The 18,538-nt window shown below is 39.7% G+C and overlaps 1 protein-coding gene across 5 annotated transcripts in view; it reads right to left on the reverse strand.

Moving 5' to 3' along the window:
• Positions 1-355: 355 nt before the first annotated feature.
• The window catches only part of SYNRG (synergin gamma), a 44,157-nt gene continuing 25,974 nt past the window's right edge, over positions 356-18,538 (reverse strand). For 3 of the 5 annotated variants that reach the window (XM_076354680.1, XM_076354679.1, XM_076354676.1), the window contains 8 exons: positions 11,422-12,024; positions 10,902-11,065; positions 10,109-10,162; positions 9,269-9,365; positions 8,834-8,982; positions 5,853-5,963; positions 5,364-5,399; positions 356-4,340 (listed from right to left, as the gene is read on the reverse strand). In XM_076354680.1, coding sequence (XP_076210795.1) covers positions 4,209-4,340; positions 5,364-5,399; positions 5,853-5,963; positions 8,834-8,982; positions 9,269-9,365; positions 10,109-10,162; positions 10,902-11,065; positions 11,422-12,024 — 1,346 coding nt within the window. In that variant the 3' untranslated portion in view covers positions 356-4,208. The remainder of the gene's footprint in view (positions 4,341-5,363; positions 5,400-5,852; positions 5,964-8,833; positions 8,983-9,268; positions 9,366-10,108; positions 10,163-10,901; positions 11,066-11,421; positions 12,025-18,538) is intronic. The other 2 variants (XM_076354681.1, XM_076354678.1) reach the window with 1 other exon arrangement.

Genomic DNA, 18,538 nt, shown 5'->3' on the forward strand with positions numbered 1-18,538 from the left:
TTCATGCATCCTCAAATCTGTAGAAACCAAAGAGAGCGCGTCACAGTTTTAACTCCGGACTGCTGTGAGCAGAATATTTTATATGTTATTTGGCGAGACACCTTTCAAATACTAGCCACAAAGGTGGTTTCACTTACACAGCTTCATTATGTTTAAGGCCCTTTTTGTCAACCGTTCAAGGCTTCTCCCAAGTCACAGGAAGATTTCACCCCGCCCGTGTATTTCTACGGAGGAGCCCCCCCAGGCCAGCGCCCGCGGAGCTCTTACCGGAGATGACAACCTTTGGGTACCAGCAAGCAGCAAAAGCAACATTTTTTTCTGGCTCCATCCTGGAACAAGCCACTTCACAGGTTGGTCAGATATGAAACGAGCTCTTTATTGAAAACAAGGTTTGAATGTCAACAAAGGATTTATAAAGCATTGCAAGAATTAAGGGAGTAAACAATGTACTAAAGTCAATTAATAACACTTATTCTCATTGGATTTCAAATATCAGCTGTGAGTCCAGCATAGCACAAACCAAAACAGCTCCAACTACTAATCGCAAAACCACTTCTAGAAGACAAATAACATTCACCCAGAGGGAAGAAAGAAAAGTCACAATATAAAGGGAAGTTTTCTGACCACTTTTCTTCATAAAATCACGACATTTATATTTTAATATTGAGAACTGGCATTAAATACAGGCCCAGAAAGTGAAAAAATCTTTCAGAAAAAGTAGTTTGTACAATAGCAGCTTTTATTGAAAAGGCAGGCTTTGTTTCAAGTTTAATTAGTCTGACATGTGGCTGACTAGAAATCGGAGCATTCCTTGGGTTTTCATGAGCTTCTTCTCAACCTTAGGTCGAACTTCACTATTGCTTCACATATACACTGCACGATTTTCAAGGAAGGAGCTGCTCAGAACAAACCCAGGTGAAGAGAAGCTGCTGCCAGAGAGGAAAAGTCAGCGAACGGTCAAATGCAGAACGTAACAATTCCCACGCCACAAACAACCCCCAAGCGGCTACAGCCAATGCGGGTCAGCAAGCCTGGGGAGATACCCACACCAAAACACGGCAACGGACGGGGGGGGGAATAGGCTGGAGCAGCCTGTTTGCTCCCCAGCACTCCTGCCACCGAGGAGAAACTGCAACACACGAAGACAGCACAGAAGCATCAGGAATACAACCGGGCAAAGTGATATATAAATAACCAAGCGAATAATCTGTTAAAATTCCAAGTATACACAAATATATAGAAAAATCACTTTCCATAGGTAACCCCAAGGCAGCGCGAGAGAACACATATATTAAAAAAACAAACAAACCATGTTTCTCACTTTTTTCCTACTGAAAGAATACATGCAGAAAAAGGAGTTACATTTATAAAATTCAACACAACCAAAGCAAAAGGCAGCGTGTCCATTAGCCTGTATGCAAAGGAAGCCGGGGAACGTGGTCTGTTACAATGCACTGTAGAAAATACTGTAACCTTGGATACAGATCGCAAGGACACTGGGCTTTGGCTGGCAATGTAATATCTGAGAAGATGCTGAATGCAACAGTGAGTCATTTTAATGACTAAGATATGTAAGTGAGATGATCCTCATTGTGCAATGCCTTTATCAAGGGTATCTACATGCAAAACATTTGGAGTATTCCCATGATGTAAAGGTGTTCAGTTCAGAACGCTTTCTGCTTGCCACAAACGCAGTAATATTGCCTGCTGCTTTCCCTTCTGTAGGGAGCAAGCAAGCAGTAGTGTCATACTTCAGTAAGCTCTGCTGCAATTATAATTGTAAATGTTGATTCCTTATTTTTATGGGCCAGAAGACATGCTGGATACATCTCAGAGAGGGAACTTACTTGCTTAACGAGTACATTAACAAGTACAAGAAAAACATCACTGAAAAATGCTTTTATGACAATATAGCTGGGACTGTATTTGAAATACCGGTTGCTTTAAGTTTCACATTGTGGCTTCTTTTATTTGTGGCATTCTCTTTTAATTAGAAAAAAAAAAATCCTATCTAGCAAAGTGTTCAGGAACTGTGGTGGAAACCCACGCTAACAATAAACGCTCTTTTCCTAATATAGCATTTCATAAGCAACAGCCTTTGCGTCAGCCAGATACTCAAAACCACTTGAGAAGTCCCTTTGCTGGCAGCAAGACGAGGCATTTGCTTGAAAAGTCAGACAATGCTTAAGTGCTTCTGTAATTCAGCATGCGAAAGCGAGCGCTGGCTCACTGTGCTGAGGAGACCCCAAACATCGATAGGAACACTTGCGCTGGTGATGTGTACAGCAGCCCCTAATTACGATGGAAAACAATGTATGTGGTCAAAAGCTATGGTGCTGACTGCTGTAACTATTTCACACCTAATAAATGAAATAGAGAGCAAGCAATGAGTGACTGCCCTTTTTTTGATAATTACTGGGCAACAGAAGGCAGGCGGTCACTGTCACACTATTGAAAATCTGCCACTTGATTAGCTTGAGCTTGCAACGGGAGGCACAAGTTGCTTATTTTATGAATGAGCTAATTTCAGCCAGCAGGAAGATTTATTTTAATTTGTCTCAATAAGGGGCCAGACACCTAGCACTCTTATTAGCCAAGATTGTTTCATTTGGTATAATAGTTCAGTATAACTAAGCCTTTTTTTTTTTTTCCTTTTTAAATATGAAGCATCATTTTTCCTCACTGTAATTTCTATTTCAGCAAATAACCACCGGTCAATGTCAGCTACTCATAATGGAGGCAAGATTAACTTGGAAAAGCTGTTGAGATCTTTGGAGAGAAGGGAGACTTTCTAGAGATCTGAGAAACTTAAGTCAAAGAATTAAGAAGCAAGTTGTACCCGATGGATATACACCCCGCTTTGTTCACTGCAGACTGAGTAAGACTGTATAGTGATAAGGCTCTTATAATAATGCCATGAAGCTCCCACGAGGTTTAAAATTCTGTAACTAGCACTAAAGCTGATTGCACCTTCCTCTGGATACTGTATCTGAAGAGAGAATCAGGTACTTCAGATGTATGAGTAACATTTTGTGATAGCCTATTATACCAACCTCCTTTGTCCAGATAGGTGTACCTACCATAAGCAACGAAGCGGCAGGTGTGCAACAGCCCGCCTCAAAAAACAGCCTGCTTGAGAAGAGCAACTTTCAGTGTTAAATCACACCCACCTGTAGCAGGAGCCAAGGGCCATCTTGTGCTGCCAGCTCTGAGTCAGAGAAACACCTTACTACAGGTAGCACTAGACTGCACAAGTTGCACACGGGCAGCCCATCAAGAAAAGCACAGTAACGTACAAAAAAGGTTTTTTATATATATATATATATACAGGAGCAGACACGCTGTATCAGTGGAGTCCAGTTTTCGACAGTGATGCAGCCACACAGTTACCAAAGGGTCAGGTGAAACATAAATCATATCTGTAGTTCAGGATAAGTCCAAGGAAAGAGTTTGTCTGTATTTACAACAGAGTAGCAAAGACTACAAGTTTTAAAATCCAGCTGCCTGTACTAAAGAATCCAGATATTATAGGGAAAATTTCAACAATTTTTTCAAGTCCTTATCCCCCAGTACTAACCAGTTATGCATACGAATACATTATAATTACAATACAGAACAGTGGAAGTATAAATACACGATGGCTCTCCGCAGTCTCATTCCTTCTAAGTCAATAATTCATTTTGCCTTGAAAGTTACTGTGACTCATGCATTGTATGCATTGTAATATTATAGCAGCAAATATTTAAGGAAAAACATCATGGTCCATATACCAAAAACATTAAAGAAAAGATTTATTTGCAAATATGTACTTCAAGTATTTAAGCGGTCACTTCCATGCAAATCAGTCTAGCATTTCAGTTTTTCTTGGAAGCTAGGTACTGGCCTCTCTCAGAGGTTTATGCACTTGGTTAGCAGACTGCTTTTTACGAAGACTAACCCGCTTTCATCTTGAGAAAGACTGAAATGCCACATTTTTTGCCATACTACATTTTTTTCTGGTTGTTTCTGAAACCCCAGCCATTTCAAGTGAGATTCTTCATGAGCAATTTGTATGTGACAGTGGCTTTAACCCATTACGGTACAAAAATCAAACCGAAACATTTCAAACACTAACCACACCTCAAGCCTTTCCACTTACCCTATCACACCATTTACCCCAAGTGTCCTACATTATTAGACCTGATACTCCATCTTCAGTGCAATTGCTTTCAGAGCAGGTCCGGCAAAATGAGACCTGGAGGTTTTGGCTCCACGCAGTTGATCCAGAAATTTGCACAGCTTGCATGGTATTGGTGCCCTCCATACGCCAGCTTAAAGTTATCCGTTTCCGAATTAAAGGCCTAAAATAACAAGAATTGAAACAAAGTGTGACAGTCTCATCTACTCCGGGATCTAGAAGCTAGAGTGGAAAATGGGTACTGCACAGGTATCACCCCTGAATGGCACAGCATGGTAGGGCCCTCTCGCTCTGAACAGACCACCCAATAAACAAAATTTTATTTTAGTCTGCAAAGTGTTTGCAGGTGGAAAAAAACGTCCAACCACCACACCTGATGCATACTTTGCCTGTTACACCCTGTATTAAGGGAGCCATCTGATTAGCATGCTGTCTGATCTGACACCTGGCAACTAACTCACCTTGTTTCATGCATCTTCTGCTATGTATCCACGCAAGATAAATGCTTGTTTTGCCAGCCAGTAGGTAGCTACTGCATTTATTTCACTGTGTCAAATTTTGCTGTGATTTAGGCAGGTGCAATTCTTGATATTAGTGTTATTTCAGGTTGAATTTGATCTACTTTCTTCTGTTAGTTGTATCTGCTTTACAATAGGAGCTTCTGAAGAGTGTGTGAAGCCATGAACAAGCTTAAAACATCTCAATGTTTGTTGCTAGGAGATACTTTCCAATGCTTCACAGCTACCTATTTAAAAAAATATTCTAACCCTATTCCCCACACCCTGGATTTCCTGCAGAGATTTCTAAAAATGCCATTGCCTACTACATATAGCCAAAAGTCAATATTTGTAGCAAAAAAACCCCTACAGTTTTCCCCCTTCTGCAACAGACACGCAGGCAGCTACAAATTCAGAAACTCACTGCAGTGAATTTTCTACCACACAACAGAAGTAGCACAAAACCAGAAAGCTATTCACAAGATACAAGCATGCAGACAAGACAAAGGGGAGGCTCTAGAGCATGTTAGTTGATCAGATCACGTGTTACGGTCACAAAAAATGACTAGAAGAAAAGGATTCATGATTGGTACAATTGAGAATGACAGCTGAAGGCCAGTTAGCAGTTCAGCCTTCCACACTCAACTAAGAATGATTCTATAAAGAATATGTTTTTTACAGATTCATACTTTTCTAGGAAGCTCTTCCACAGGTTTCTCTTCTTTCTGAAATAACGTTGAAACCAAAAAGTCAGCAAAATTGCCGATATATGTTAATTGGTTGGCATTACTCTGTACATATCCTGGGATTCCCTCCCAGCTCTGCTAATTGCAATAGTCCCCTTCTGGTCATCCTCAGAGATGCATTTCATAAAGAAAAATCATTAAAAGATTTTTATTTTTTTTAAAAATATATATACTTTTTAAGTCTTAGTATCCCAGTTTCTTCCCCATTATGAACAATTTAACTCAACCCTTTATCCACATCTGTGTCATACCCAAAGCCCAATGAATACAGGACATGGACTATTTGAGTCCCATCTATAGGTCAGATTTTGCCTTTGCCACTTCCAGTTACAAATTATAGCCATGAAATTTTTTTAAATACACCCAAGGCCTAAATGAAAGTCCAAACTGTAAATTAAAGATGAATTTAACAGTAGAGGCCATTATACTTACTTTACTTCTTGAATCCACGTTTAGGAGGCACACTCCACAGGCGAGATCTTGGGCATTTTTAATCCCTGGACGCAGCATACAAGAAGAGAAATCCAGTGAGTTTTCATCTGGCTAAAGAAACGAGACAACAAAATTTAGGCATTTTCAGTGACTGAAAAAGTTTCAGACATCATGATAAAAATTATCGATCTGGTTGCTACTGAGAGCCATGGTATCACACCGGCAACATGGCAGGGATGACATATTACATTTTCTCATAAACTGATGCGTGATTTAATCAAAACCATTAGTATCTATTTGCAACCCTGCTATGCAATCTCCATCAGCATCAATTTGTAACACTCAAGCTGTTGAAAAAGGGTTAGACTACAAAAAGAAAGAATTAAGTTCCACATTCCCACATCAAAAGGGGAAGAAACTTCTGAGGAAAGAGCCCAGGCGGCGGCTGCTACATTTCAACTGCAGCGTATTAAGAACTGGACGAAGATAAACAGTGGTATGCAACAACTATTTGTGCAGCTGCAAGGAAACGAGCCACCGGCCAGCACAGCTTTCACTAGTATTTGAAGTGGTGTCTGTATCAGTGTTTATTGTCCTGAATTCCATATTACTGCCTGATCAAAAAAGGGCAGTTGTTATTCTTTCTGAAGGTTTTTCCGAAGCTAGAATATGGCACAGCAGTACAAAATGGGATATTAAGGTTAACCAAACCATAGAAGAATTAAGGTCACCAGCCATACGCAAGCTCAGGTTAAAGGGAGGCAAAGGATGGGAGAATAAGCCTGCGAATAAGTAATAAATTAATATAGTCACTTTTCCAGTACACAATCTTACATTTCAGCCACAAGATAAATGGTAATTTAAAACGTTGCATAAGGATGGTATAAAACTGTGGAAGTTTTGCTTTAAGACAGTAGTTCAAATAAAAACAATGACTAGAAATGCAAGAAGCTTAAAAAAATGGCGTGATCATGGAACACGTGTACTCTTAATCCATACTCTAGGTATGCTGATCACGCTCCCCTGCTGAATGGCTGGAGAATAATTGGAATCCTGAAAAAAACACCCTTTAATGTTTAAGTAGATCAATCAAATTAATAAAGGCACTCTAATATTTGTTTACCAAATGCATGAGTGAAGCAAATGAGAAGGTCATCCTGTAATTTGCAGTGAAAAACCACAAGGCTGTGCATAAAATTACCTTGTAACAAAATCCTTTAAAAGATAAAATTAACCTTTCCAAGCACATGCCTCTGAGCTAGAATATTTCTCTCTACTTAACTGGCACTTCTGCATCATTTGGGATGCGTGACTGCAACACCAGGGGAAGAAGGTATGGTTCCACACCTTGCAGTGACACGGGTGAAGAGGAGAAACAAAAAGGGACAATTTTGAGAGCTACAGAAGTCAGGAGTCCCTGTCTCTTAGATAACTTCAGAGGTACTGTGTGTATATGAGCAGGCGTTATTCGCAGCTCCTAGTATGTTTAAAATTTAGCTGGACTGCTACCAGCCAGGAGCCGCTGCGGCTCGGAGAACAGGTGGCCAAGCTTCGGACTCTAAGGTAATCCCTGTAATCTTCCAAGGAAAAGCACTTTAAGAACTACATTTTAATCCACTTGCTTAAATCAGGAGAGGATCCTGATAGCTTTTTAGATTGTTACTATCAACAATGCCAGAGTTCAAACAGATGAATCCCAGTCTGTTAACTTCATCTGCCAAGCAGTAAAATATTGAAAGTATAAATTTCACATTATGACAGGCTCTGTGCAACACCAGGACATCACCAAAAATACCTGCTTGCCACACTGTTTGTGCTGGAGAGGTTTAAAATGTGTAAAAGGCGTGTAAAAAGGTACTGATCATTTATAGTACCTGTTTTGCAGGGAATGACAGTGAGCTGAAGATGGCTATTTCAAGCAGAAACCAAGTAGTCTGGGCCTTACTTATAAACAAGTGTTTATTGGGGAGCAAAAAGCTTTAGTGGCCAAAGTAGCATTGCAAGGAGGAGGCCACAAATTAAAATGCTCAGTGAAAACATAACCATGGTAATGACCTGCTTATTGATGCTTGATGCGATGTACCGATACTAACTAAGAGTTAAAAACTCCTTAGGTACATACTGAGTTGAAGGGATCCATTATGCAAGACAATATCAAACACCTACAGACGGATGATTCCCTAAAAATAGGAGTTTTACCGTGGTTAAAGAAAGTAATTTTGCACACTGTGTTTCCTGCAACATACATAAACAAAAAAGTGCATGGTATTTAATGGCAAGGTGATTTTCTTGCCTGCTAATTGTGTGTATTCTGTACCTGGCCCCAATGTGCCCCTCTTTTTCCCAGTTCTTTTGCAGACCCTTCCCATGGGGCACTCCTTCTCTTAAAGGCTACCCCTCAGACAGCCCCTCACCATCTCTCCTTGTAACACTCGCCCAGTTAAGTAGAAAGCTCTCAGGCTCCTACCAGACTGTCTCAGAGCAATTGAGCTTTTTCTGGCAGTTCTATTCAGAGGAGGAAAAGCTATTTAGTCTGTACCAGGAACCAAAACAAATTTAGGCATTTCCAAATGCAGGGAGAAAGGAAAACAGTTTAGTTATTCCTGTGTTGCTACATTGTGTGCTCCTGTATTGTGAGCATTAAAACTAATTGCAGGGATATTACAAAGACAGGATATGTCCACATTATTCTGGCTCCATAAAATGGCTTATTTAAATTTTACTAAATTTCCCTTATTGGAGAGGTCCACAGACACATAGGATATCATCTAAATCATTAAGACACTAAGTAAGATAACATCACATTTGTACATAAATAACAGTTTTCTTACAGAGAACTTTAAACTGGATTTCACAAATAAGTGCATTTCCATTTTGCAAGAGAAAAATACAAACTGTAAAGTCAGGACACCCCGTGAAGTCACTTTACATATAATTATGACATTTCTTTTAGTAAAGACATAGCTTATTTTTGGTCTTACCGTTAAAGCAGCAAGTGACATGAAGCTTATTAGGTTGTTCCACACTTTATCAATATCCTTCAGCAGCTGCTGGAGTTTCTCACTACAAACAGCAGTTGCTTTGATACCCAGTTCAACTCTCTTTGTTACCCTGTAGACTTCAACAACCCCTGTTGATATAGAACACAGTGGAGGATTGCAGAGAATTCACTGCAAGCACAGGTTCCTGAAACTTTAACTCAGAAATAGCACAAAATAGGCATGGCACACGAAAGGTGGTCGCGGACGGTTATTTCAAAGTAGTAGTTACATTTATTTAGCAGAGGAGTGGTTCATTATTTTGGTGCAGGCAAAGATTAAGCGAAAAAATAATACCATTTTGGAAAGAGTGATTATATATTACTGTTTTTCAGAGGAGAACTTTCAATGTAAGAGACATGGTAAATTAAAACATACCTAGTAAATATTCCATGCCTTGAGCAGACTGGATAACTTCAGTGCAAACGGAGGAACTACTTATTCCATTTAAGGTATCATTTGCTTTCTTTATGACCTGGTGGAAATGAACTTCATAAAGTGATGGTGTTATCTACCTTAAAATAATTATTACGAACACGATTGTCCCCAACAGAAACTGCTATGCAAAAAAGGAGGCAAATTAAATAAGAAATAATTGCCATACTCCATCACCTGTTTTTATATATTCATGCTGTAACTGTAAGGAGATCGGGGAAAAGTATGAACATTTAAAACCTTAATGTATTCCCCCAAATATTTTCATTACCAAAATAATAGTTTTAAGAGTATGTATGCATTGCTATCTAGTTTAATAATAGCATTCACAGTTTTGGCTGTCTAATACTCAAACGCAAAGGAGAAATTTTAAGGAAAACTAATCTGGCTGTGAAACATCTGACACCCATTATCAGAAAATTAATGGCCCCTCCGCACAGCACATTAAACAAGCCTGTTTCTCAAGGAGTGCTGAAGAGCCAGATGCTGGAATCAATGCCCCGAACAACATGCCTTACTGGGCACCCAAAAACAGGAACACCAAATTAACTCGTTAACCTGAAAATTTAGGCAAAAGCCAAACTAATCACAAATGACAGGGAGATTAGTATAGGACCTTTAACTGAGGAGGTAACACTTCTGCTGTGTGACAGCTTTTGGTTTAAAAATTATAATCCGCTTGGGCTGATTCACACCCTTTCTATGCCTATATGGTCTTAAACGCTGAATGAGATGGTACCTACAGGAAGGAGGAAAAGGTTTCGGAGGAGACTATACACTTACTTGCAGGGCACTCTCCAAGCATCTTTGCCATTCATATGCATACCTCTCACTTTCCTATTTGAAAGAAAAGGACAGTCTGAATCTTGTTCCTACACACATTTCCTTTTCTCCTATCACCATAGACATACAGTAGACAGGTATTTTAAGAGACTATTTGCAGATTAGGCATGTAAACTTTTAACATACCTGTTCATAATTTTCCCCCATTCTTTAAATATTGTCTTTGCACCCGAACTCTAGAATTTAATTTCTGGGAGTTAGAACTCGTTTCAAAAGGAAGAACATATATGAATGGGTAAAAAGTTTGCATTGCACATACCTACCCCCGACACATTTATTACAGGTCTGCTGTTCTAGAAATGGGGATTAGCAGAATTTAACCTGAGTCCTTTTACCATCTATTCTCAAGATGAGCAAGAAACATAACTACCACAGAGCCAAAAAAGTTAAGCCATTTCCCAAAGCCAGTGGTCTCAGTGCCAAAGCTGGGATTAGATTTAAGTCGTAACTAATTTCTAGTTACAAGCTTAGACTGCAAGGTCAAGTGATTCTGACTGACTTTCAGACAACAGCATTTTTTTCCCCACTTCACAAGACTTTAAAGACAGGAAAGAAGAAACCTCCTTTATGAGCAGTTTCCAATCAAAACATCTAACCTTACCCAGATGCCATCTTAGAATCACACCCTAAATTCCAATAGCTAAAGTCCCAAAGAGTTGGGATACAGAACACCCTTGATATCACACTGATGAAAGTCATCACCAATTTACTTGTATTCCAGATAATTCCTTACCTCAACTTCCCCAGTCAAGTCTTTGTATTTGTCCCTGATGACAGGCAAAGCAGGCTTCTCACTTAGAGTATTTGAACGATCTCTAAATGGCTGTTCCAAAACTGGTAAAGGTGAAGAGCGACTTATTTCTCGGTCACCTAGGCTTAAACTCCTTTTATGAGACCCTAAAAAGTTAGGATATAAACAAGTTAGTCTTTTACTCGTAAAGGCACAGACTACTTAAAATGAATAAAGTAGTAGCAAGGGACGCACTACTACTCCAGAAGAAGAAAGCCTTCTATTTACTCAGTGACTGGTGCAAATTTCCCCAGTTCCTCAATTCTTACAATTTTTTGGCACAACAATTTTTTTCTTCTAGAACGAGACCTGCTCCAAACGGAACACAAATCAATGAGAAGATTCAGCTTGTTTCCAGTAGCCTTTGGAACAATCCCCATTGGCTAATTTATAATTTGGTTAGAAAAACTAGCCTTTGATAAGCACATGCATTGTGAGCTTCCTGCACCCTGAGCAGGCTTACCTTGAACAGACAGGTCAAAGGTAGCCAGTTCACTCTTGATCATTTCTTCACTAGATTTCACCTTGCCTTGGGAAGTTGCCACCAAGAAGTCAAACTTGCTGATTTTTGGCTTTTCACTCTGGAATTCTCCAAAGTCATCTGTAGATTCTCTTCGCAGTTCGGAAGAGATACCACTAGCAAGGAAGTCTGCCTCTTGATTTGTGTCAGCTGCTGCTGCTGCATCCTGTGCTTCTGATGAAGGTCTTGCAAAATCACCAAAGTCTCCAGTGTCATCGTCACTTGGACCGCTGGATATTAGTCCAGAGTCTTTAAAGTTTGCAAAGGCTACAAAGGAAACATCCTGTAAAGCATCGTCGCTAGAAAAGGTTGTCACTTTGGAAACTGTCGTCATGGTAATGTTTTCTGAACTGCCAAAGAAGGTCTCCTTCTTCTGAAGAACAGAAGTAGCCGCAGAGGATCCACTTCCTGAAGACTGGACAAAGGAGGAGAGCTTCTTGCTCTGATGAATGTCTTCTTTGTCGGACCAGTCATAGCTTGCCAGGCTGCTCACTGCAGACCCACTGTTATAGCTTCCAAATGGGGCACATTTTAAGTCATCTATATCTGAGAAAAACAAACCCCTACAATTAGAAGCTGAAGTTCAAACGTTAATCTCTCTACACTGCATAAAAACAATAGCAACTTGCTAAGAGTCTTAAAGAACTGCAAGAACAAACACAGTGAATTGTTGTTTCAATGAAGCTTAAACTAGAGTTTGCACAAAAATAACCTGAAAAATACCTAGGTATTTCATACAAAAAAAAAAAATCTCCATTTAATAAACGTAAGCCTTGACCTTTGAATGTTGCCTTATATTTTAAGCTGAAAGTCACCATCCCACTACGGGTAGTGAAGAAACACTAAAAAAAATAAATGTTTCTAGACAGTACAGACTGCACAGATCACCAGTTCAGTTTTCTGATGCTGGCTGCAGAATCTACAATCAAAATGTAAACATTAGCAACTCAAACATCTTACTGCATTATTTCATCTTATCAAAACCAACCACACAGAAAACTGGGCTAACTTTCCTATTCTCTCCAATGAAGTATTAATATACTTTAATTTTATATTCATGCTTTGATACAAATAATGTATAAAAATGTGCTGCAAGAATTTTTAAAAAATAGAAATCCTGTTTAAGCTTATCACAGTTACTGCAGTGCTGCACGGCCGACTCTTCAAACTTACAGGTTCCAGGAATGACATGAATATTGCGAAGATCTTGTTTTAGCTTTTACAAACTATTTATTCAGTTAAGTATACAGAAAATCCAATTATTTTGTAGAAAGCTCCAAACATTTATACTCACCTGGCAATTACATGGGCCAATAGGTTCTTCTCACTGCCATGAGCAGGTATAAGATATAGCCTGGTTGCTTACATTAGAGCCAGCAAAGGAGCCTACAACAGTGACCAGGGTCTGCGGGCTTTGTCCGCTACTCATTCAACTGATCTTTCACGTTTAGACTGAGATTGATCCATAGCGAAGGCACAGAGAGCCAAGGGCTGGGTAGTTTTCATTAAAGCATTAAAAAAAAAAAAAAAAAAAGCCCTACTATACTACATTTGGCATTTGTTTTCCAGCATTAACAATTGTCAGTTTGGATTAGACGTTCAGACACTGCTCGGTGCCTAGGGTCAAACGGGCTCAAGGTAAAGCAAACCCAAAACAGAAAATACATTCTCTTAGCATCATTTTAGCTGAGACTCTTCTGATAAACGTTATGGTCTTGGCTGGCTGGCACGCAGTAACAGCAACTTGGTTTAATACAGCCAGAGTGGGAACAAGCTGACTTTCCAGCCGCCCTCTTTATTCAATTGGACCACACCAGCCTGAGGATTAAGCCATTTTAACAAAACATTTCTGCCTTCACTTACTCATTTTACTGGAAGGGGAGAGCACGCTATGCTTTAGGCTGCTTTCCAGGCATGACCCACATACATAGCTAATTAAAAAGTCCAACAGATATACAATTTAATGATAGAGTTTAATGGCTACTACAAAAAAAGGCGAAAAAAGGCCCTTTACAATGGGTCAGCGAGGCATGGTGTGTCACCTGTCAGATTTTCCTAAGGGATAGTCTTCTGCAGCTGCTACATTTGCACATGACAGCATCTCAATAACAAACGTTAGCACCTTGCATACATACAGCAAGATTTCAAAGCGCCATTCGAATATTAAATTTGTAGAGCAAGCAGTTTACAGAAGGGTAAACAGACGAGAGATGAAATCACCTGCTTATGGCAAAACTGAATAAAAAGAAGGCTCCGAGGTGAAAAGGAGCTGACTTGCAAGGGATCAGTAATTTATCACAAGAAACCACACCTCGTGCTCTCAAATATACGGTTTTGTTTAAAGAAGTTAAATGAAAGCTTTGCTAGCATTAAAGAGAGTGCCAGAATAACCTCCAAAATGTTAGCCAACTGTAATTAATCCTGGGATCTTGAAAATACCGCTGTGTACTAGGCAACCCCTTTTTTTTTTTTTCAATTTGTGTTGACTCCAAAACCCAGGAAAGATTTAAGCATTGCTATTGTTTCGGTGTTCACCAGGAAATGAAAAGACTGATGATCCTACTATGAAGATCTGCACAATCTACTGTGAATGATTTCTTTGATAACTGGTAAGAGTTTGAGCTGAAAACACATCCTAAAGGACCAGGTCGGTGTACTCCTCCTGATCTGATCCCAGCTCAGGGGCAGGCAGGATGAACAGCAGGCTTCGGTGGGAATTCTGAACTCCCCATGCTTTGCCTGCAATCAATAGGTCACGGCAGGGAAGGCAGAACAATATTTTAATTATTCACAAACTAAGATTCAAGATTCTCGACGTGAATTCACGCAGACATGAAACCCATCTGCATAGGTGTAAGAGCTGAGATGAAATGTAATAGTTCAATTCTATACATTTTATTTAGATAGTTATGAAAGGATTACTCTGGTGAATAAACTTTCCTAAGAGTATTATATTACAGGAAAAATACTGCGCTCGGAGACAAAGTGTTTACAGCTAAAGCAGTCCTAAAACAATTTATTGAAAAGTATGAAAAATAAGAATGTATGTGTAACTGTCCATAATCCAAGGTAAACTAGCTTGTATAAGAGTTTTTATTCTATTGCAACAAAACCAACGTTTCACTGTGCCATGCACTGCACTTCATAGAATCATTTGCCACAAGTTACATGTTTTTGAATAGAGGAAGTAAAATCACAACCTCTGTCATAGCTACGGCAAAACTAAAGGCTTATCTAGGCTCTTAGCACATTTGCTGCATAATGAAGAGAGGAGCATTTTTCCCCCCGACAGGTAGCAGAGCAACTTGCCACCAGACTAATAAGTGAAGAAGCAGTTTACATGTGAAAAGCACTTCTTGGTTGACCCTAGAGAGCTCTTCATGATGTGGGTATCTTTATTATTGGCGAAAAGATTGTTTTATTAAGCAGTGTTAAGAACTGCTCCTCCAATAGCCTTTTTCTTAAAGGCCACAGATAGGTTTAATGAATAAAAAAGCTCCAGCTAAAATGCTGCAGTTATCACCTCTGATGTAATAAAAGCTTCATTTTGCTGGTACGGCAATTCAAAATTTAAAAAGATGCATGTGTATCAGTAATATTTTTTTGAAGCAAGAGATGATTAAGTGGAAAAAAAAAATGAATTACTTCTAAGCATCACACTTAGTGAAGACAGATGCTACGGAGCTACTGCCGTTTCCTCCTGGAGGACACTTCTAGTAAGAACAGAATCCGAACTGACGAGAAGCATCAAATTTTATCAAAAAAATGAGCAAAGACTAAATTCATTCAAAATTCCATGAAAATGCTTTGTTTCAGGGTTAAGCAATCTTTTTTTTGTAAGGTTAAAAGTGATTTCTTAGTTAGCGTTTTTGGAGAGCATACAGCAAATTCCCTGTCGAAGCAGGGCAAATCTTAAATTGATCATGCGTTAGGAATCCTATAATCCTACCACAAGAGATGTATCAATAGATTTCAGTGAAATGTATCGTCATAAAACAGTATTCCGTAGTAACCTCAGTAGCAATCTGTGGTGTCTTCCAGAAACGACACAGCAGATTTGAGTTTAGTTTTGTTCTAAAAATCCAAAAGCTCTTATGCCCAATATAGTTAAACCACGTGTCATTGGCACTGCCAGCTTTGCACTGGTGAGACCACAAAACACACCCCAGATTAAACACACTGGATATAAACTCTCAAATCGTTTAAAGATGGGGGCAGGGTGGGAAGGGTGCATGTGTGTCTGTAAAAATAAGAGTCGGATCCATTCAAATATCACGTAACCACTTCCCCCCCCCCCCCTTAAAAATATTTTCTAGTGAACCAAGAATGGAAAAAGTGATCTTCACAGTGTCATGCTGGAGTGCAGTAAGTTTCCGAAAGCTTTAGAAACCAAACCCAATTTGTATTTCTTCCAAAGCAAAGGGTTTGGAATATTTACCATTTACTTTCCATCCATTTTGAACTACCAATACCATAGTCCAACCTGCCTGATCATCACCGGGGGACAGCTACAGCGACACAAGCCAGCCACGCAGCTGCTGGAGAGAGGCAGAGCAATAGCTGCCAAGGAATGTACGGGAGAATACTGACAGAGGATGAAACACAGTTAAAACACTGTTTCCCAGTGTTATCTCATCTACAGAAAAACCTGACATCCTTCATTTGAGCCAACTATAACAATTTAATTCAGCTACCAAGGATTAAGTTATGGCTGGAGGCAATTTACAAGCTGGAGCCTTCAGTATCAACAGTTTAATCATTTAAGTAAAACCCTTGACAGCATTAGCAATATGCTAAAGAAAACTGAAAAAGACAGTTCAGAAGATTGTAATATATTTAGTGATTTTTTAACCAACATAGGAGACTTTCAAGTTTTTATATTTCAGTTTATATTAAATTCTGATGAATAAATATAACTCGTGTCATTTTTTGGTTGTTAGGGTGATGCAGGTGGTAGCTAGTTCTGTTCCTAGTGGAGGAGCATCAGACGTACCACAACCAGAGCTGTTACACTGGGAACATCACCAGCAGCCTGAGCAAGAAGTCCAGAGACTGAACGGGAACAGGCACCCCCTCCTTACCGCTTCCAGTGGGGCTTCACCTGATAAAGGCAGAGATGAAACCTGAAGAATACAGAGGCTTGTATGTACTACTGCCATCTGTGCCATGCCTATCAGCACTCAGAAAAATTCAAAGCCCGTTTCTCAGCTGGTGAAGTCTGGAACAGCGTTAACGATAAGGGAGTTACTCCAATTTACTTTTGTTGAAGATGGCAGTACCTAGCACCGCTAAGGTGGAAACCGTCAAGAATGCTGACTGTAAGATAAATTAAAATGAAGGAAAAAGGAGAGAAAAGCCTTCAAACCTTGTGGAATTAAAGAATTTGCTAATTATTTTTTATTTCTCATGATAAACAACGTTTCACAGCAAAATAAAGACCCCCTGAGCTTGCACTGGAAGCGGAGAGACAACTCAGCTCAGTCCTGCAGAAGCCCAGGGCAGCTGCTGCATCTCTGCGCCCTTTGGCTCAGCTGGGAAGGCATTCAGAAAACACGTACGCACCCTCCACTGTCAGAGGCCTTCGCAGGATAAATAAGTGTTGTTAAGCTCTTCTATTTGCAGAATTATACTAAACGAGAGCAAGTGAGTGAGTTTGACTGTCAAGTCTGGACAAAAACGTAATAAAGTATAAGAGTCATGAACATTACTCTCCCTCCTCCAGGTATGATTACCTGAACAAATACTAATAGCACAAGCCCTGCAGAATTAAGTCTCTCAGGTTTATGTTCGAGCCTTCAGTTTAAAAAGCTTTAGGGCTAGGCATAACCTACTGGTTCTCCAGAATGAGAGGAGTGTTGTTTTGGTTTTTTTCTTTTTTCTATTAAAGTCTCTCAAGATTGGCGTAAAGAAGAAAAAAACCTATTCCGGTTTCTGGTCTGGTTTTTGCTCGTGGCAAGGAACTACAAAAACCAAAAGTTTGCACTGGCGTAATGCTTTAACTTTATTCCACATCTCAATTATTTTTAGCTTTTTACCTTGTCTGCTAATTTGACATTAGTCCCAAACTGTTAGTGGCCCAGGATTTGGAGGAATTCGAAGTGACATAATTACATGACACAAGTTTGCAGCTGTCATTCGTGTTTGAAAGCTTCAATATTTAGTGAGCCAAGACTTCCCAAACAGAACAAGGAAGCAGGGCCCTTTACTTTGGGGCGCCAATTAACTCACTCTAGATTAGCTAAATAAATATCAGAATATTGTTTAATGGGCTCCTACTCGTAAAGGCCTAGATAGCAACACATTTTCCAGTTGGTCCCCTTCACAAAGGTGTATCATAATCTTGGCTGGCAGCAGGGAAATCCAGATGAGGAGACAACGGGACAGAGAAAACAGTATTTCTGTCTTCAGTTTGAACTACCACCATACCCTCAAAACCAACTCACAGAAACAACCCTGCCATCCACACATCTCCTCTATTCAATCCCTCTCAAAAACTGCTCTTTTAAAAAATATTGTTTGGCCTGATATGTAAAGTTTCAGAAGTGCACAGGGAGAGAGGTCAAAGCGTTGGAAGAGGAGAAAGAAGCTCACCCACACGCTGCTCTGCAAGAGAAAGGCACCTGCCAGCTTAAGGGGATACTATAACTTTAAACTTTGTATTTTTCAGGAAAGAGACATTGCTGGTTTGCAACAAATCACACACATCCCCACATTTTCAAAATATGCCAAGATAATATTTATTAACACAGCAGGACTTACAGATCACAAAAGATAGTGATACATAGGAGCTCGTAAGGGCGTTACCAGAATAAAGCATGCAGGTCAATACTTGCAGAAGAGAGATATCAAAGCAGATCTGAGAAGGCACATTCACACAGGAAATGTTTCGCTGAAATTAGACATTGGAAAAGCAGCAAAAAAATTGAAGTTGATTAAAATGTACAGAGATCTCCAATAATGCCAAATAAAAAGGTACTTTACAGATTTGTAAGTGCAGCAAATGGATAACCCTTTGAGAATACCCGGGCGAGGGTACGCTCTCGCTGCAACGTTCGGCAGG

Source organism: Aptenodytes patagonicus, chromosome 17 (genome assembly GCF_965638725.1).
Source record: "Aptenodytes patagonicus chromosome 17, bAptPat1.pri.cur, whole genome shotgun sequence".
NCBI classification, from domain to species: Eukaryota; Metazoa; Chordata; class Aves; order Sphenisciformes; family Spheniscidae; genus Aptenodytes; species Aptenodytes patagonicus.